General features: G+C 35.7%; 1 protein-coding gene and 1 pseudogene across 5 annotated transcripts; one reads left to right on the forward strand and one right to left on the reverse strand.

Moving 5' to 3' along the window:
• Positions 1-124: 124 nt before the first annotated feature.
• Positions 125-15,919, reverse strand: LOC107744612 (synaptotagmin-like protein 2). 5 transcript variants are annotated; one of them, XM_016558377.1, is made up of 19 exons: positions 15,704-15,919; positions 13,360-13,608; positions 11,894-12,045; positions 11,483-11,606; positions 10,008-10,062; positions 9,818-9,911; positions 7,097-7,597; positions 4,953-6,215; positions 3,374-3,478; positions 3,019-3,072; positions 2,494-2,588; positions 2,191-2,307; positions 1,855-2,024; positions 1,661-1,763; positions 1,426-1,587; positions 1,104-1,200; positions 930-1,029; positions 634-839; positions 125-541 (listed from the first exon to the last, which is right to left on the reverse strand). In XM_016558377.1, exons 2-19 carry the CDS (start codon positions 13,458-13,460, stop codon positions 396-398), a joined length of 3,645 nt encoding a protein of 1,214 aa, XP_016413863.1. In that variant the 5' UTR covers positions 13,461-13,608; positions 15,704-15,919; the 3' UTR covers positions 125-395. The 5 variants fall into 5 exon arrangements, with proteins under 5 accessions (XP_016413863.1, XP_016413860.1, XP_016413859.1 ...); XM_016558374.1 differs by having other exon boundaries at positions 3,019-3,069; positions 4,278-6,215; XM_016558373.1 differs by having other exon boundaries at positions 4,278-6,215.
• Positions 15,920-18,181: 2,262 nt separating this feature from the next.
• On the forward strand, positions 18,182-20,041 carry LOC107744631 (trichohyalin-like; annotated as a pseudogene).
• The last annotated feature ends 1,401 nt before the right edge of the window (positions 20,042-21,442 follow it).

The raw sequence follows: 21,442 nt of genomic DNA on the forward strand, positions 1-21,442 counted from the left end.
AGTTCCTTCCACACAACAAAATTTACTTTGTATTTATTACTAGATGTTCAGAATTTTACATATACAAGTGATTGCAGTTGGACAATTTAACGTTTTTTATTAAAATTAGTGTCTTCTAGTGCTCTTTCGTGGCAATTAACAAAAGATCTTATCTGCAGCAAACTGACATATTTTTAAACAGGCATTTTTATTTTAAGACATTACATCCACTTACTTTACAATAATAGGCATATTATATTTGTCATTCTCTTTGTTTTCCTCAACAAAAATGTCAAGAAACCATCAAGTTAGTTCCTACATTACATACCTTATATCTTCCTATAGAATGCATTCTTCATGTTCACAATCATTTTTCATGTATTTGTTCAAAAGTGTCACCATGCCTCAGTTTCTTACTATCTAGACATTCTTGCCATGACCATCATTCTCAAAGGTAAAATATCTTCCACCCATTCATTCGGAGATTGCATCATTCTCTCCCACAGGGCTGCTTCAGCAACATTAGAGTCCATCCAGTTCACCTCAGTGCCATAACTTTTTCCTGCAATAAGATAATTTTGACAATCAGTCGTGACAATTTTACTTTTTTTTTTTTTTTTTTTTAAGTATGGCTGTAATTCCTCTTTCAATTACCTGTTCCAGGACCCAACCTAATACCCCCAATGAAGTGGTTTTTGAGTCTGTCGTGATCCCACACAGTAAGCTCCACACAGGCCTCTTTGAGGTCCTCTTGCCTGAAACCATCATACACCATGGTGTGGTTAAACACTGGGTTAGATGCCCTCTTCAACACTTTGGTCTTCTGACGGCTTTTTCGGCTTGTATCTGGGAGGACTGCGCTGAAAAGGCAAAATTCACACAGAATGGGCATCCCACATCTGATGATCCAACACATATACAAATGTATCCAATAAAACAGCTATAAATACCATTTCACGAAGGGGTCAATGGCAACACCTCTGGTAATAGGCAGATTCTTGCATTCTTTCACCCATATTTGCACCTCACCATTCCCCTTGTTCTTGTGACCTACAGAATTAACATGTTATCAGAAAGGAAGATGCTTCTAAAAAAATATTTTTAGTCAAATGTCAACAGCTTACTGTGAGAAGTCTGTGGGACAAAACGCAGTGCGACTTTAATCTCTGCACTCATTTCCACGCTGCCGACAGAATTTTTTGGGCTGGTAGGAACCTGAACCTGGGTTGATAAAGAAAGGCAAACTTTAAAGGAATTCCAACAAACATGACCTCATACAAACAGGATTTTAGATGTATTGTTCACATTTTTCTCAAAAAAAAAAAAAACATTTATTTTGCTGTCCATATTTTCAACAATATTAACAGATTGGTCTGTAAGCCACCAGTTAAAAACTATCCTAACAGGTTATTTTGTCCAAAATAGACATGACTATTGATATCTTACCCTTCCTTTGAGTAAATATTCATTCATCTGAGTATTACTGAAATCCCATTCGGCCAAATCGAGCTCAACCTCTCCAAGAAACATGTTACGCCCAAACTTATCATTGTGCCACACAGAGATGTTCAGCTTCTGGGTTTTCAACATCTCCATTGGAATCTTAAACTGCACAGAAATGACAGCTTTGATCATCAAATTCATTTTAAAACATATCTCAAGAAGTTTAGAATTCTCATACCTGTAGGATTTCGTTGTAAGCTGGATCCAGAGTCTTCTTCCTCACACATGTTTTTTTCTTTCCATATTTTGCTTTGTCAGGTAACAAGTAACATTTAACATACCTGAAGTTCAATCAGACAAAGCACATATATTATTGTTTATCCATCTTGAGAGAATTTATATTCTCCTGAAGAGAAATATTAGTTCGCTTACGGATCAGATCGGTTCCTTTTAACATCCGCCACAGCGAGGTCCTTGCACTGCACAACAAAGATGTGGAACTCTTCCAGTTTTTGCACGTAGTGAATGGCAAACTGGATTGTGCCTTTGACCTCCACATTACCAAACTCACTACTGTAGATGCTCATTACACTACCAGTGACCTATACATACCCCATAAAGACACAGATCCATACAGAAATCTTTTTATAATAGCATGTTATCATAGTGGGCAAAAAAAATAGATTAATATGTTCATTTGCATTATATTTGAGCAAAAATAGTTCTATTCAGAATCATTGGGTTGTGTTAAAAACAGGGGTTACATACAGAGGACATGGAGGCCACTTCAGAGCAAGTGCTAAAATTAGAAGGAGTGTTGCATGTTCTCAGTCTGTCATAGTGGAAACTGCTCACTGAGGCACAGTCACTGTTTCTGCAGGCCATCTATTAATCACATACACAAACAACATGAGGTTGTTAGCATTTATGCAGGTTAATAAAGGCAGCAAATGTTGGTGTTTGGTGATAGGTTAAAACATAAAAATAACACTTTTTAGAACTAATCCAGGGTGGAGGCTGTTATTCAACATTAGCATTAAAGAGGCTCATGGGTTTTGGTTTGTATTTTACCTCTTGTTGTAGGAATGCAGGCACAGACATACTCATCATCTTCACCTGTTCTGGGTCGGAGAAGGACGTTTTGGTGTTGGAAGTGACTGCAGACACTGAGACAAAGGACAGTCATTTAGTGGATGCCCATTATGGATGCAGATAGAGATTAAATGAATATTGAGTTTTGTTTAGTTTTTTGTTTAGCGGAAATAACTAATTGTGAAGAGTTTGTGTCTAGAGTTGTTCATTTTGAAGAGCACATTTTATATTTTATATGAAGAATTGATTTAGTTACTCCATCTACCTCACCATTAGATGCATGTTTTGGGTGGTACGGAATGCAAACCACTTTAATTGTTGCCTTTTACTTTACGTTACTTTAATAATGTAAATGTATAATACTCAATGAACATTAGTTTAAAAGCTATAGCAGAGGCTGATATCAAAATCATTTAAAAATCATTAAAAGACTATTTGAAATGTAGTTACTTTATTACTGATTTATTATTATTAATATATTTCTTAAAAAAGACAAATATTTACCATTTTCCATACTCAGTCCAATGTCACTCCTCGGATCAGTCTTCCATCTCTCTTCTTGGTTCAGATGACAAAGTATTGTTAAATAAAGATTTAAACAAAAATAAAAGGTTAGTAAAATGCAGTACAGCATAAAAAATGCTCGAGAAACCTGGGTATACTATCTTTTGATTACACTAGACACATTGGGAGTTCTAAACAACTGTCCAGCAGAGGGCGAAAAAGACTGTCACACCTTCAGAACTGCAACAGGTCTATAAAAGCCATGATCATCAAAGACCAAAACATTTTTGACTTTATCTTGAATGAGGTTTTAAAGTCAACCAAACATAGGGCAAAAAAGATGAAGGAAACTTACGTAAAGGTGTGGATGCCAGGTCCTCTAAACTCTTGGAAATAGAGATGGGTCTGGCATTGGCTCGCTCCAGGGCAGCTTTGACAGGGCTGTCATCCTCACTGTCCCCTGTCACAGCCCATATCAAGAAGGAATCAGCAAACCATATAAAAGCAGAGGTCTACTGGTGCATTATATACAGCTATTAGTACTGAATATCTGATTTGAAACACTGATTTAAGGAGGCATTTCCACCCATTAGATTTCTGATTTCAGAGGATTTGAAATTGATATGTAATTACTAGGTAAAATGTAATTTAAAAAATAACATAAGAGCAACAACAACAAAAAAAGACAATTAATTTAATTAATTCCATGAATATAGAAAAATAAAATAAAAAAATATTTAAAATTGGTTATACATTTAAAATATAAAAATACACAAAAAAATAAAATTACTTATGATACATAAAAATTCATTTTAATAAATTAAAACAATATAATAAAGACTTTAATGATTGTAAGCTGATTTATCAGTGTCAGAGGTACTGTTCATTTGACTCTAATACAAACAATATTTCAAGTACCATGTTATAAACTGAAACTTACCAGGAATTTTAAAAATTACAAAAAAAAAAAAAAAGGTTTCATGATTTCAAAGAAATAAGTTCTGATTACTGAATTAGATCATTATAGAAACACGTAGAGGCAGGGCTTAAATAGTCATAAGCCTGTAGAACAAGTAGGTAATTTTATCATGTCTACAAATTACAACACCTTGAGCAAAGCATCAAGTAGGACATGTTTCTTAGGTCACACTGAGCACTTTGCTTTAAGGACATAAACCCTGCTTCCACAAAAATCACAGAACCAATCAAGGCCTTTTCTATCGAAACTAAACTGAACCAAAATGGAGAGGTGAGCTCACAGTATGAACTGGAGTGTGAGATTGACCAGGCTTCAGGTGTGGAGCTCCCAGAGGAGTCAAAGGTGATCTCCTCTGATTCAGGCTGGGAGTGTCGAGAAGGGGAGCTCTCATTGCTCACTCTGCCTTGGTTCACCTGTTCAAAAGTTTCACCTGCCTGCACCTTAACCTGTTCTCTTTCATCTAAGACTGCCTGTTCAGGTACGCCCAGGTAATAGTGTAAACTCAGGGGAATATAAAACCGGGACAGAGAGTCTGCTGACAACTTTCGTTCTTTGGGCATGATGGGTCTTACATCAATGCCTCCATCTGAAGTCTTCCTGTGGTGTTCAGGAGAGGTACATGGCCTGGTTTGCCCTGGTTTAACCCTTACAATGCATGGACTTTTGTCGGCAGGATTGATATCTATCGCAAAGGTTCTTAAGGGAGAACCATGCTTCCTGGATTCTTTGTTTGGATATGAATCTCTACGAGGTACTTTAGACTGCAGTAATGGGCTGGGTGTTCTGGTTTGATCTTGGTCTTTTGGGTGGTAAATGTCAGTGGACTGTGGCTTATCATGTTGACCTTTTGCAGGGAGACTTCTGAGGGGAGATGGTGGTGGACTTGGCTTTGAATGTTTGTCTGAAATGGACTGTTTGAAATTAGAAATATTCTGGGTGGTGTAAGGTACCCTACCTCTGATATCTTGAAGGTCTTGTAATGGCACTGTACTTGAACTTCTCCGTTTTTCCTCGGTCTGTTCCATCTTCTCTTTTTGTGTCAAAACAGCCTCTTTGAAACTCATTCTCTCTGGGGAACTTGGGTTGTTTGATCTGATGTCAAACTGAGGTTCAGAATGTTCTACTAAAGAACGTTTTGGAGATGACTCTGGGGATTGATCTTTAACGTTAGCTGTACACGTTGGTGAGCCTACAATTACTCTAAGGCCACTTTTTTCTTTCTCCCAAAATGACTTGAGATTATTAATCGAGACTTTATCCTCCTGTTGACTTAGGGACATTTTGAAGGTGGAGATTTCCTTTTTCAAGTCAGATATGTCCCTGGAGAGTGATTCTTCCTGTAGCTCATTGCCCAGAGATTTATCTTTGTGTTTTAGCGATGAACTGGGTGACAATTTGGCATTCATTTTCACCGTGAGAGTTTGTAGTTCGCTGCTTGAAACTTCTGAGACCCTATTGCTCTCCAAACTAGAAGGCTTCTCATCTTCATGTGAGGATATGGCTAATATATCATCACCATTTGATGTTCTTCTAGATGAGACTGGAGAAATCTCACATGTTGTAGATTCTACATCAACTGGATTTGGATCATTGGGTTTTGATGGGCTGATGCTTGAATCTGACAACCTTCTGTCCACAGCATCGTGATAATTCTCATTAAGCTGAGAGGTCTCACTTTCTTCTACCTCAGCTTCTTTTTTGATGCTTAGTATTTTAGGCCCTCTGTTCCCCCTTTCCCAGAATGACTTCAGGTTGGCAAGTCTTCCTGGTGATATTTCACCTCGGTCAAACGTCTCTCTTTGCGGAGGATCTTCGCATATTGGTTTGTCTGTTTTTTCCTGCAGTATTTCTGCAGTCTTGCTGTTTGTAGAAACAGAGGTCTGTGGAAGTATATTATCATCTTCAGGTCTCAAAGTGCAAGATGTTTTATATTCTGAACTTTCTGTTTTATCTTGACTTATCTCTTCTTTGTCAGATGCTTGAACTTCAGAACACTTGTCTTTTTTCTCTGCTCTCGAAAACAATGCAAAAAGCCCCCTACGTGGCTTTGGTGGTGGCTTGGTCTTTGGCTGTACAACTGGAGGCACTAAATCTTCTGACTTGGCTTCTGGGTTTTCATGATCTTTTGGTTCCTCTTCATTCACCTCTCTTACTTCAGTAGAGTCGTGGAAGTTGGACACCTGTGAGGACTGAGGCTCACCATAAACCTCATGATAACCTACAGTGAAAACAATCACAAGTTTGAAAGTCTTAATTTTTGCATGTAAGTGATAGAGAATAATACTTGTCATCAGATGATGATATTACACATTAAACTTTCAGTAAACACCCAGATAATAGTCATTTCTTGCAGTGCTTATTTACTAATCACCATTTGTGGATTAATCAACATACACATGAGCATTCACCAGAAGCCATGTGCTGTATGTATGAGATATGCACGCACATGCAGTTAGTATGAGGGTACATCGATGTGTTAGCATGTGAACCGTTGAATTACAGGTTGATAGATTTTTTGGCTGATTATCTCACTTAAACACATTTCTTGGGTTTGATTATATTGTTAAGTTTCAGGGTGTCTTACCAAAGGGGTTTGGATCAAGCATTTCTCACTGTCTGGTTGGACAACCCATCTACCTGTCCATCCCTGAACCTTTCTACGGGCTCAGTGCTCATCACATAGGGACACTCGTGATTTTTAGACGACTCCAGGCTGTTGTGTGTAAGTTTTTAGACCAGGCCTCTATGCTAACTCCCTGCTTTAATGGGATAGTTCACCCAAAATTTAAAATTCAAACACAAAATTGGTCATAATTTACTCACCCACATGTCATTCCAAACCTGTGTTACTTTTTCTTCTGTGGAACACAGAAGACATTTTGAAGAATGTTTTTGTGGTTTTTTTTCTATACGATGAATGTCAATGGGGTCCAATGTTGTTCATTAAATGGACAAAAACAGTTCAAAATATCTTATTTTGGATTTATCAGACCAAAGAAAGTCGAATACATGCTTGTAACAACATGATAGTGTGTAATAGAATTTTAATTTCCTGGGTAAACTATCTTTTTAAGCACTTCTCGTGGCTACAACTGTTACCATTGTCTGTGATATGGCTTCTATCCTGGTCCGAAAGAGGACTCCAGTCTTCTTCCAGCACACTGTGCTCTCCTTGCACTCTCTCTATGGGCCCAACAACTGAGGAGAAGTGGACCTGTTTCCTATCTAACCACCCTGACGCAGAGTGCACTGAGCAGGGGGAAAGAGGAGGGCTGATGGGAGTTTCAGGACTGACAGGGCTGACCGTAGCTGACGACTGACTGCTGCTGCTGTCGTCATTGATAGGAATGTGGAGATGCAGGGAGACATTAGAGCTACAGCTGGAGATGTTGTTCTTCAGGATGCCTCTGGGAGCAGGGGTTACGACCTGTTTAACTCCATTGCCACTGCTGACAGTGTCCAGGGAAGAGTCCTTGCAGGAATACAGCAGCAATCTCTTTTTTGGCACAGGTTTGCATTGTGTGACTATATGTGTGTCAGTGTTGTCTGTGTTTAGAGTAGTGTGATGGAGTGTGTAGTTGTCAGCTGGAAGGAAAGGTTCTGAAAAATAACCAAATAGTTGGGTAATGAAGTAGTAAAAGAAGGAGCAAAGACACATACATGCACAAAAAATGTGAATTCATGTTTTATGATGAATTCATTTTGCATTTAAATGAACAGGTCTGTTATTGTAACAGCAGTACAGTATCTGTTAATTGATGAAATTTGAATGGTATAGCAATGAGATGGAATACACTGGATAAAAGCTTGCAAGCAACCTAAGAATATGATGGTGCGTATTCTAGTCAGGGATAATAGATATATTGATACCATATCAAGTACTGGCCTATAGTTCAGCTGAAATCACATTTTCACTTTTACAGTGTATGTATTTGTGGTCTATTCCAAATATTCACAACTTTTATATTTACCTTTGCACTCGTTAAGACTTGCCTTACTACAAAATAAAAGCCCATAAAAATGTACCATCTATGTATGAGGTACAGACTGGTCATGCGTGGTGGCTTAACTACTTAGAACGACATATTTCTCTGTGTAATCTTCTTAAAGTTTGGCAGCTCCATAAAGCCCTGTTACTCAGACCACTACAACAGGTTCAACTTTCTTCAGAAATATTTTGGCCAGACCATTTCAAGGAATGGCACTTTTTCCACATGTATTGTAATAACCCTAAATGTCACACATTACATATCAATGCCTATTATAAAACTACAATTTGGTTATTCTATACTAATTATGCAAGCAGAGTAGAGTAAAATCCTGGAAATATACAAAGCTACTCTATTGTTGTACTTGTGCAATTGATTACTAAGTGCTTACACTCAAATATTTTGTTCCCATATGACCTCAAAGAAGCTTTTGATACTTTCATAATCAAAAACCGGAGACCAACATGTTTTTTTTTTGCCAACATAATGCAAATATAGAGTTGCATTATACAAGTTACAGTAACCAAATGCAGGATTAACAGATATGCATGCAGACAGCACTGAGTTATCACACCGAGAGCACAGATCATGTCAAGCCAACACCACAGCCCAGAAGAGGTTAACATGCTGTTCTCAATGGCGATCAGTCAAACAAACTTACTGTTCTTGCAAGATACACTCAAATATTTTTTTCCCATATGACCTCAAAGAAGCTTTTGATACTTTCATAATCAAAAACCGGAGACCAACATGTTTTTTTTTTTTGCCAACATAATGCAAATATAGAGTTGCATTATACAAGCTACAGTAACCAAATGCAGGATTAACAGATATGCATGCAGACAGCACTGAGTTATCACACCGAGAGCACAGATCATGTCAAGCCAACACCATAGCCCAGAAGAGGTTAACATGCTGTTCTCAATGGGGATCAGTCAAACAAACTTACTGTTCTTGCAAGAAATATGTTCTGACCCTTTGCTCTTTAGAACATCCACTCATTTAAAAACACAACCCATCTGTTACCTCATCTATTACTGGACTGAACAGCATCAAAATCATCACACAAATGTTAAATCTATGGTAATCACATATGTTACATCACAGAGATCATCTGTCAAAAGCTAGTTCTAATAGAAAACGCTACATTATAAACTGTAAATCATTGTTGTTATTGTTAACTAAAACTAAAACTACTGAAAGTCATGTTCAGTAATTAAAATAAAGCTGAAATCAAATAAAATATAATCATTAGATGAAAACTTCAACTTAAAAAACTTAAAAAGCGAAAATTAAAAATGTTGACAGCAATTGATTGAAATAAAATAAGTTTAAGTACTAAAATTACTAAAAATGAAATTAAAATTATATAAAAACTTATAAAAAACAAAAACTAATATAAGCACATAAAAAATTACTAAAATTAAACTAAAATTAAAATGAAAATAAAAAGCTAATTCAAAATATAAATAAATACCTATAATAACACCACAATAAACTGATTAGTTGTAAATTACACATAAGGTGATTTTTTATTAGATAAACAACACTATCACTATGAAATATATATATGTGTGTTTTTTTTTTTAAGTAGTATGAATCACCATATAATTAGCAAAATTTGCAAAACAGATTTTAGGTTGATTACATTTTATCAGTGAATTGAATAAAAAAAATTGAGAACTTTTTTAACCCGGCATTAAAATGCCAAGTCCCGTAATGCCTCAATCTTTGTCACCAAGATTTTTTAATTCATACATTTTTATAGATTAACATACTCTATGGAGTGTACAAAATCAATTTGAGGATAAATTGAGAAGATATTTCTCACCCTCAGCAGGTGTCTGGTCAGCCTCCTTAACTCCATTAATAAGTCTGGCTTCATCTCTTTGTGATCTCACACTATTGAATGGATTCTGCCTTGGCTACATAATAAATTTAATGGAATCATAAAAATACATCATGAATAAAACAGAAAATTCAGCAAAATGATCTTAGTAAATGCATTTTGTGTAGTGTACCTTGATTTGAGGTCTCTGTCTTTCCTGTTGGGCTTCCGACAACTCATCTTCCACCCTGTATGGAGGATATAGATTCATATAAAAAAAATTCTGATGAATTAAATGCAAGATTCACTAACATGATAATAGGCCACTGAGAGCTTTGCATTGAGCATTGAGCAATGTGAACAGTTCAGCATAATGCAATCAGTATATTCAATCATCAATACTTCTTCATGGTGCTGGTCCTGAAGCTCCTGGAAAGTCACAAGATTCAGCAAGCACTAAGTTTCCATGCTGCGATGTGACAGTATAATGCCATTACATGGTGTCAGACAGGGAAAAACAGCAGCACGTGAAATCTGACCCCTAAAGCACCTTACTGGCTCCAGATTCCCCTCACCAATGTCTGGGAAAACATTAGGTACATGGGAAAAGTTTGCCCTACAGATTACGTTAGACCTAGAATACAGGTTCACTCCTGAATCTCTGCCAAATTCACAAACATTTCACAAATGAGTATACATTAACTGGTAGACAGATTACTTTTCTTTTCATATTGTTCTACATGAGCTGTGATATGAAAGCTTTAAAAGCTAGTGTCCACATAATTAAGGCTGCTGATGACAACATGAGCAGTCCAGCCAGGCTAATGGGCGGATGCAGCGTTGGTGTGTTGAAAAGGCAGAGCCGCCGTAATTTCCTTTAATCAAGTAAAACAATGGCGTGTGCTTGGTACTGATAACAGAAATGCAATTTTGAGTTTAGGAACTCAACTTTTTATTGCTACTTTTTATAACCATTACTGATTTGTGTTCAAGGCATTTCTAATTATTTTATATGGAAAATGTTACATAAATTTTCTGTTTGAAAATATATAAATTAAACGAACACATACCCACTCAGATTTTCCTGTGTTTTGTTTTTGTTTGTTTTTTTATATTTTCCAGTGTAAATCTTCTAAATAATAATGGCTGCTATCACAGGAATAAATTACATCTTAAAACAGAAAGCTGTTATTATAAATTGTAATAATATTTCTAAATATTACTGTTTTTACTGTATTTTTGAAAAAAAATAAATGCACCCTAGGTGAGCATAAGAGACTTCTTTCACAGACACTTAAAAATCTTAAAAAACCCAACAAAACTCCACACACCCTTGAACACAAATACAAATCTGTACCAATAGACTAACATGGCATGTGCTTATATGAAGACTTAATAATTGTTACAAAGTGTTTTGTTTTTCTTGGTGCATGAACACAACCTAACTATGCAATATTTAACAATTTTGTACCAGGTATCATAATAACCAGCATAGTTAATTACATAAAATCATGTGATCAAAGTACATTCTACAAGATTTCACAACACAGGTATGACAAAAACAAGAAAATCAACAATATTTCAGCCCGTGGTGCATCACGTTTCAGTCAGATGAAATGTTGTACTGGAATGTTTGAATCATAAATGTACTTAACACCAAAAGCTCACCTCTCATTGTGTGATTGTGTGGACGGATCCTCAATGAGTCCTAAAAGCTCTGGAGGGATGTACACATCTTTCTTCTCACCATAAACACAACTGGGTTTCTCAGACCATCTTTGAGAGAGCTCCACTGCAATAAGAGATCATTTGTTATGTTCAAACATGTATTTACAGTCACAAGTACATATCTTAAAACTTCTAGTGGAACTACATGAGATATATGATTTGATAAATGCTTTGATTTATGGGTGCTTTTTCATTAAAGGTAAAAATGTGATATATACCAAAAAAAAGGGGGTGATGCAAACACTGAATTCAGTTGCTAATCAGGGATGGGGTACATGTAATGGAAATAATGAGAGAGGGTAACAGAGTACGTTCTCCTCTTATCTGATTCTGTCCGCTGGCAACACTCACATATCGTCACAGGTTTCTTCTGTCTCATGGACGCTCTGATGATGTCGGTGCCATGGATCCTGTCTCTGTGTCTGTGATTCTTTGTCTCATAAAACCACTCCCCTGTCAAGTACTTCAGCCTGCTTCTGTCTCGCTCAGTCTTACGAAGCTGCCTGAAAGGACATCAAATTTCTAAATAAATAAACACACACACACACACACACACACACATATATATAAACATCCTGAAGTCCCAGCTGAGCCTAGTGACATCCACATAGACAAATCCCAGTCATTGTCTGAACTGTAAACTGTTACTCCAGAGAGTTTAACTGTGAAAACTGAACTATTTATTTATTTATTCAGGACCCAGATATTCTGTTTGACGTCAAATGGCAAATAACACAACCTGTAACCCATATTTAATGCAGCCTGGGTCAAATCTTATTTGATCATTTTCTTTCATACATTTGTTCATGTAAAGGATGACGGCATCCCATACCACCTGTTTATGTTTGCATCTGCCTAATATAGCTCGTTTTTAACAAGTTACAGATTATTGAACAGTTTGATGGAATGAATGGCTTTTGATTTTATAAGCTTATGTAGTTTGCTACCCTAACTATGCACAATAAAATGGTCAAGTTGCATTTTCTTATTTGCATTTAGCATTATTAGTATTATTTTCTCCCATCCACAACCTTATTGGAACAGACCTGTCAATATTGTTTGGGTTTATTCAATAAATTCAATAAACAAATCCAAAAAGGTAAACATAAATAAGGATGCACAATTATTTAAGACACGCAATCAATAGCAAGGAGCCAAATTGCATTAGTTTACAGGTATACATAGTTCATCCAAAAATGAAAATTCTGCCATTATTATGTGACTATAGGTGGAACATGAAAGAAGATATTTTGAAGAAAAAGAAAAAAAAGTTTTTATTGCCCATACATTGACAGTAAATGGTTTCCAGTGTTATTTGGACCCCAAGAGTAATACAGGTTTGGAATAACATAAGGGCCTGGATCACACAGAACTCATTTTTGCATTTAAAAATGTGAGATACAGGGCAGTGGAATGGGAAAAAAAGACACAATGCCTAGTCTTAAAAGATTACATTATTTTAACTTGAGCACTGTATTTTTAGAACGGTATATCATGCGCGAGATGCTGCAAAAGATTCAAGAACAGGAAAAAAAAAACAGGTCTTCAGACACATTTATTAAAAGTTGAATTTATTTTAAATTTAGGGACACATTTTTAGAATGTGCAAAACGCTGCAAAAGACGTGAGATGTGAGAACAATGGTAAAATACATTCCTCTGTTTACATACACAAACACTGGAGAAGTGGACATATGGAATGCAAAAATGCGTTCTGTGTAAATGGCAACATTAGTTTGAGTAATAAGTGGACTATCGCTTTAATAACTAGTTACGCCTGAATATACATTCATCAAGAAACCTTTCCCCTATACTCACTTGATCCTCTGTTCTTCCAACTTCTTAAGCTCTGCATCTCTCTTCAGCACTGCCAGGATCATCTCTTGCTCTTCCTCTGTCAGATAACTCAGGTCAATCATGATGAATGGCTTCGGAGTAAGTGATGCTAACCGATGAGTCTCAGATCGCCTGGTTCACTGAAAGTGTCAAGAGCATCACTGTGGGTAACTTGAAGGCTGATGCTTGATAAGTCACTCCATCACGTCATGGAGAACATCAGAGGAGCACCTGCACCAGACACACAGGCGTATCAACAAATTAAAAAAACACTGTATGAGCTTGGCTCACAAAGAACTATGTTTTCCTGTGAATTCTTCTGACCATTAAGATATCACATGATCCTAATTGAATCTATGAGTCGGGATTTCAAGACGTCTGCTTCGAGCATCATCTACGCTTCCCTAAACATCTGAAATGACATATTGTTTCTCTATATCAACTCCAGTCCATACAGTATGTGCTCAACACTGGACATGTGACATGGCATTGTCAGATGACTATCAGAGGATATGAGTACTGGTCGCTTCTCAGAGCAAAGAGCACAGTCAAAGACTCTTTTATTCCTAAATCAAATTACACTTAACTCAAATTAGGTGGCAGCACACAAATGGTATCAATTTGAACAGTCTGCTTTTCTAAAAAAACAGTTTAGAAACCCATGAAAAAATAGGAATATGTCTAAACCATTTAAAGAACTGGAATTTTGATATTTGTTGGGGATGGAATGACCATTGGCAGAATTCCACACGTCTATATAAGGTAATATAACAAATAGAAGAAAAAAAATACTGAAAAAGAAATCTAACAAAATATTTTGTAAAAGAGCTTTGTGCCATAATAAGAGACAAATTCCTTCTCATTGCATTGTGACAGTGACTTTTATGAATAAACTGTATTTAAAATTTCTTATAAATAGTTTACAGAGAGCTTAAATAAACAAATGTCTATACCAGAGAGACATTTTTCATAAATAAAAAATTTGACATTTATTTATTTTATTTATTAATTATTTTGCATATTTTAAGATGACAATCTATAATCAGTTTTCTGGCTGTCCTGTCCGATTAATTTGGCTTGCATAATTGTGTGCAATAAGGCTACATTTAATGCTAAATGAATCATAAAAATGAAAAGCAATAAGTTCCTATGTCTTGCAAGGGCATATCTTTGATAAAGCTATGACACATTCCAGCCAGAGCGGAAGTTTGTTGTTACATTCCTATTTTGGAAACCTGTTCCCGAGTCATTTTCTTGATCGAGTCATTTCCATGAAAAACACACATACACACACACACACACACACACACACACACACACACACAAATCATATCAGACAAGCAGTTTCCTTCTTGTTCCAAGAAGAACAGTATGATTCTTCAGATTATTTTGTAATTTTTAAATATTTACTTTTTTAAAATCTAAATTTCTGATCTAAAATACACTGCTAAATGATTTCTCTCAGTACAAATCAGATTTCAAAATGACACAATAAAGCATTTAAAGTGTCCGGTGGTTCTGAGAAAGGCATGTCATGACAACATCGGTGGGATGATCCTCTAGGGATACGCCATTACCAAAATAGAGAACAACTATCCAAACAGAAACATGAATAATACATGTTAATCATTTGCCTGTTCCACATCCCTTTGAGGCATCTACCGTAACAGAGAGTTGTCACCTGGTTTGGGTTCACTTATTACAGGTTTGCAGTTTTACTGTTACAAACCGTTTTACAGGGTTTCAAGCATCTGATTTTTTTTCAGTGACTAAGAGAATGTTTTAGTTTTTTTTTTCATCCAAGATAATGTAAATCATGTGCCAAGCCAGCATTATCAAATTACAACTACATATGAAAACTACATATGAAATAATACTTTTTAAAAATCAGCTTTGAACATGCTATCTTATGAAGGGGTTTGCAGATTTTTTGGGAAAACATATCTTAAACCAAAACAATGCTTCAATTATGTATTTAAAAAAATTAAAAAAAGTAACTAATCACTCTCTGAGCTGGATATAAATAAATACTCTGCATTCTTTCCTAAATAGCTTTACAAGCATTAACAGATTAAGGAAGCAGGAAATGAGAAAACATTCACAGTGGCTCCAGAGATAAAAACTCTAAACTCCAGACATGAAACAACCTAATGAAATGAGCGCCTGTTGAAACAGAACCCATCCCTGTCACAGCATGCAGCAAATCTTCCAACTCACTGCAGTGCAGGGAAACTGTTAAGTGAAGTTAAAGTTTTAAAAGGTAAAAACAGTATTAAGGGAAAGAAGTATTAATGTAAAATAAAACAGCTGACAAGCGAAAGTTTACCTGAATCTTGTGTGGCTGCCAGACCGCGATATTTTCCAACACAGTTACTGTAACATCTGAAACACCAGAGGAACAAAATGATTTAAATCTCCAGCTTTAAAGTGAGGCGTGTACCGGTGGGTGTGTGGGGGAGTACTCCACGAGCTCGCGTGCACACTGGCTGCGTGTGAACAACTAGTAAGAGCTAAAAATTTGTTGATAAACTTGTGGGGAGTTCCGAACGAAATCCAGAAATGTTGTGTAGGTAGGAGGCTCACTAAGCGTGTTCGACTGCGGTAAAGTTAGTTTGACGTTTGACATTTATTAGACATTCGGTTTCATACCAATTAAACTCTTTGCGCCTGTTATGGTTTGAGCACAAACTAACTCAGATAGACATAAATATATGCCTTTTACGTTGCACAAGGCTTAATTTCTAGAAAAAAATAAAATAAATTAACCATATACATTAATTTAACAATTTAACTACATGACATTATATAAAACCAATACTAAAATGTTCAGAAAAACATCCCTGTTATTGCACAAAGCTCCGTTTGTGGAATTACCATTTTATGTGTTTTATAATAATTTTACTACTTTTAATGTATGCAATAATATAAATCCATTAAACGACAACACCATTTGATCTAAAGGTATCAAACCAACTGTAAAAAATATTCCCTATAATGCACACGGCTTGTTTTTTTCTGATTATGCTTGTATTGTTTTTATATACAGTACTGAAACCATATTTTTGATATGTTTAATATACTATAGCCTACCTACTTAAATTCATTAAACTCTGACACCGTTTCAGATAAAGCAAACCAACTATAAAAATCTCTAAATATTATTCCCTGTAATGCACAAGGCTTGGTTTTTCAGATTATGTCTTTATTGTTTTTATATATGGTACTGAAACCATATTTTTGATATGTTTAATATACTGTACCTACTTAAATCAATTAAACTCTGACTCCGTTTGAGATAATTTATAAAGATAGCAAACCAACTCTAAATTAATCTGAATATTATTCTGCATGGTGCACAAGACTTATTTTTCTGATTATTAATCTGATATTTTTATATACAGTACTGAATCTTGAATTTTTTTAGACAGCCCTGGAACCCATTTAAATCCATTAAACTTGAACACCACTTCAGCTAATGGAATGAAACCAACTGTAAATTACTCAGAGTATTATTCTGGCGGATTTGACACAAGGCTTATTTGTTCTGATTATTAATCTGATATATATATATATATATATATAATGTACAGATATATTATTTTGCAGTTGGTTTAATACCTTTAGCGGAAACGGTGTTAGAGTTGAATTAATTTAAGTATGTACAGTATATTAAACATATCAAAAATATGGTGTCAGTACTGTATATAAAAACAATACAGGCATAATCAGAAAAACCAAGCCTTGTGCATTACAGGGAATAATATTTAGAGATGTTTACAGTTGGTTTGATACCTTTATCTCGAACGGAGTCAGAGTTTAATTAATTTAAGTAGGTAAATTATATAAAACATCAAAAATATGGATTCAGTACAGTTTATAAAAACAATAAAGGCATAATCTGAAAAACAAAACCTTGTGCATTACAGGGAATAATATTCTGAATATTTTACAGTTAGTTTGATACCTTTCTCTCAAATGGTGTCAGAGTTGAATTAATTTAAGTGGGTACAGTATATAAAACATGACAAATATGGATTCAGTACTATATATAAAAACAATAAAGGCATAATCTGACAAACAAAGCCTTGTGCATTACAGGGAATAATATTCTGAATATTTTACAGTTAGTTTGATACCTTTCTCTCAAATGGTGTCAGAGTTTAATTAATTTAAGTGGGTACAGTATATAAAACATCAAAAAATATGGTGTCAGTATTGTATATAAAAACAATACAGGCATAATCTTAAAAACCAAGCCTTGTGCATTACAGGGAATAATATTTAGAGATTTTTACCGTTGGTTTGATACCTTTATCTCGAACGGAGTCAGAGTTTAATTAATTTAAGTATAGGTAAATTATATAAAACATCAAAAATATGGTTTCAGTACAGTATATAAAAACAATAAAGACATAATCTGAAAAACCAAGCCTTGTGCATTACAGGGAATAATATTTATATTATTCATTCGGTCTTCACTCCCTGTGATTCAGAGTGTTTAATGAACGTGAGTAGTTTTATTTTATTCTGACCTCCCTGACGTTCAGCTCTTTGTGTCGCCCCCTGCTGATCGAGTTCACAGCTGCAGTTAACGATAGTTTCCTTAACAACGTGTTATATCCGGAAAAATTTAAACTAAATACGTAGAATAAAAAAAAAGAAAACGCAGGTCACAGGTAGTCTTATTTAGTTTGCGTTCTCACCCACAGATTGTTATCTTAACACGGTCTCTTTGAAAGTTTCATAAATGCTGTTGCTTTTGTTTGTTTGTCATAAAGGTGATAATTTCCTGACATAAGGGAAAATGAGCGAGATATTAGATACACCGTCTCTGTCAGAGGCCTTCATACAATTCCAGTTAGTACGGTGCTTAATATTGTTACTGCTTTGCCTATTCTTGTGACCTAACATAGGCTCTCTTCTAATAGAATTCAGGTTCAAATGAAAGAGATTGAAGATTTTGAGGAAGAAATATGCCAACTAGAAGATAAGAAGAAAAAACTGATAAAGCTGGTATGTTATGTTTGTGAAGATGATGGAGGAAGACTAAAATCAAACACGTGTCTGCAGCAGGAGCAGCTGAGAGAAGAGCATAGAGGTCATGTGCGTGAACTGCAGAAACAGATGAAAGAGCAGGAGAGGAACCTGGAGCAAAGGCAGCGAGAAGATGAAGAGCAGGTGGAGCGCATGGCCCGAGAGAACCTGGAGCTAAAACACAAGCAAGAGAAAGAACTAGAAGGTAGTTGAGTGACAATAACAACGTTTTGAGGGAATAGTTCACTCAGAAATGACTGTCATCATTTACTCACCCTCATGTTCTAACCTACTGTTACAATAAATGGGAACTGAATCTTTCAAGCTTGAAAAATTATGCAAAAATACCATAAATGTAAAATATAAAACAATTCCACTATATTCAACAACATCTAAAGCCATATTTCAGGTGTGGATTCATGTACTAAGACGGTGATACCAAAGACCAAATTTAGTACACCTTATTAATAAAACATACTGTGTAGTTACAAGCAAGCAGATACATTTTAATATCACTGTCTAAGTTAATACTGGCGAGTCGGAGTAAACTTTTAGAATTTTTGGCTGAACTAACCCTTTAAGCATTTTAGAATGTTCCCACTTTTCAAGCTTCAAAAAAGATGAAAAATACCATAAAAGAACATTAAACAATTAAAAATGACTTGTGAGCTATATTCATAATCTCATCTAAAGCCATGTATGATAGCTTTGTGTTTGGTGTGTTCATGAGAATCAGCAAGGTCCAGTTTGGGAACGAATCATTCAAGAGTCGGATCTTCTCAGTGAAACAGATGGTTCAGTTTATAAAACCGATCTGAATGATTCATTCACGAATTGAATAAGTTATCGAGCTGCAGACGCTCCAGTGAATAAATCATACAGCTACAGAAAACCTATAGCGTACAACATGTACAGTATGGACTACTTTTATGGTGATATGTGACCCATAAATCAAAAATGTACATTGCTGTGCCTCAGTGAGCTTTTTAAAACGTTTGTGTGGTTTATGCAGTATTGTGTTAATATTTAGAACTGTGCTGCAAGCTTGCAAGTGAAGGAACTGCAGGCGGAACAGCAGGTATGGCTGCAGTATAAGAACAAGGGCAGCATTAAAGACCAGCAAAAGATACAAAAACTGGAAAAAGATATTGCCTCAACAAAGGATTTGTTAGGAGATATCAGGTGTGTGTTTTCCATTGTTCTACTTAACTCAGAACACAAATATTCATTATGTTTAAATATAAAATTATATTATACATTATACAGTTGTGGCCATAAGTTTACAATAATCTTGCAGAACGCTAATTATAATGTAAAAAATGCCAAACAAAAATGTAAATTTTTATTTTATTAATTTGTATGTAATATGTAAACATCTGCTATGTAAACAGCTTATTCAGGACAGTACTACTAAATAAAAATAAATATTCTATTTAAAATAACACTGTAGATTCTTTAAGGTAAATGTAAACATAAGACAAAAACAGCATTACGTTTAAATTAAATAACACAAATAATTGCATATAAAAAACCCAGAATATTTTCAGAGATCTCTGGTTTTGCGGCTATTGATGAAACGGAGCAAAAGATAGCACAGAGTTTAAAGGATGGAATTCAGCTCGCCTTTTAGGTGCTGCAGACATGTTATTGTTGTCTGAATTGTGACTATTACGTCTGTTCTGAGGTACTGAAACTCTCTTTATGTTTCAGGGAGCAAATGAAAACCTTGATAATAAGAGTAAATTAGAGATTAAAGAAATGCATTAGCTGAAAAAGTAGGTGTGGTCATTCTGTGTGCATTGAATTTATTTAATACACGAGTTTCACAATTTGAGTTGAATTACTGAAATAAATGAACTTTTCCATGACATTCTAATTTATTGAGATGCACCTGTATATAGAGCTAACAGCTACAGATACTACATTGATGATGGCCATCAAATACCTGTCATTAATCACCCATAATGCCTATTCCTTTCCAGAGCTGGTTGATAGACCCCCATATCCCCTCCAGCCATTAGCAGAAGCTGAAGGGGCTCAACAGAGAAGCGATGCGACCACGTCTGGTAGCACAACAACTTCCACCCCACCTGACTTTAGCAAGATTTTCAGCAGTCAGACTGATTTCACGGTAACAAATTGTACTACATTTATAGACAATGCTTACTGTGTTTGCCCCAACTAGTCACATTAAGGGTGAAGATGGCATCAATAAACATTATAATCATCATCATTAATTTTTGATTAGCAATGAATGCATGACTAATGACACGCTACCTCAGAAGGGCCCACTGTGCTTATTATCAGGCAACATACCCAGAAAGGATCTCTGCCAAAGGCAGCGAATTTTAAAAAGGCCCTCTCAGTGGCACATAAGCAAGATAAGATCTGTGGAAACACAGTGTCTGTGATTTTCCCACTGCCATTTCCAGGCATCATGGGCTAGAATATAGATGACACAAGTAGGGATGGGGAACAGTCACTGCCCTTGTTAGAGAAGCCAAACTGGAACCCGCTTTAACATGCTGCGTTTGTGTTTGTGTGAAGGGGCCGACGCATCTGGGCTTGCTGGAGCAGATGCTGCTGTGCATGATAGGTAAAGCATATCCCCTGCACACACTGCCGAACGACCCCGCGGATATGGGCGAGGAGATGACCTTTGACCTGCTGCAAACTGAAAGGTGGCCGGTTACAACAGAGGTCATCAATAGAAAGTTTCAACAGTCAGTTTCACAGTCTGGAGAATCTGATGCATCTGTAAACGACACCTGTGAAATTCAGCAGTTGTTGGCTAAGAATTGAAATACAGAAATGGCAATAATTCCCATCGACTCCAAAAAAATAACGAACTAAATTAAATAAATATATATATATATATATATATATATATACACACACACACGCACACACAACACAATGTAAAATTATTTAAAAAAATGGATGAATCAATAAACAAACAAACACACTTAGTTCTGTGGAAGCTGCACTTTATTTGAAAATCACCCAAATTCTGCTTCATTTTTTTTGTCAT

This window comes from Sinocyclocheilus rhinocerous, unplaced genomic scaffold (genome assembly GCF_001515625.1).
Source record: "Sinocyclocheilus rhinocerous isolate Xijiao unplaced genomic scaffold, SAMN03320098_v1.1 scaffold767, whole genome shotgun sequence".
NCBI classification, from domain to species: Eukaryota; Metazoa; Chordata; class Actinopteri; order Cypriniformes; family Cyprinidae; genus Sinocyclocheilus; species Sinocyclocheilus rhinocerous.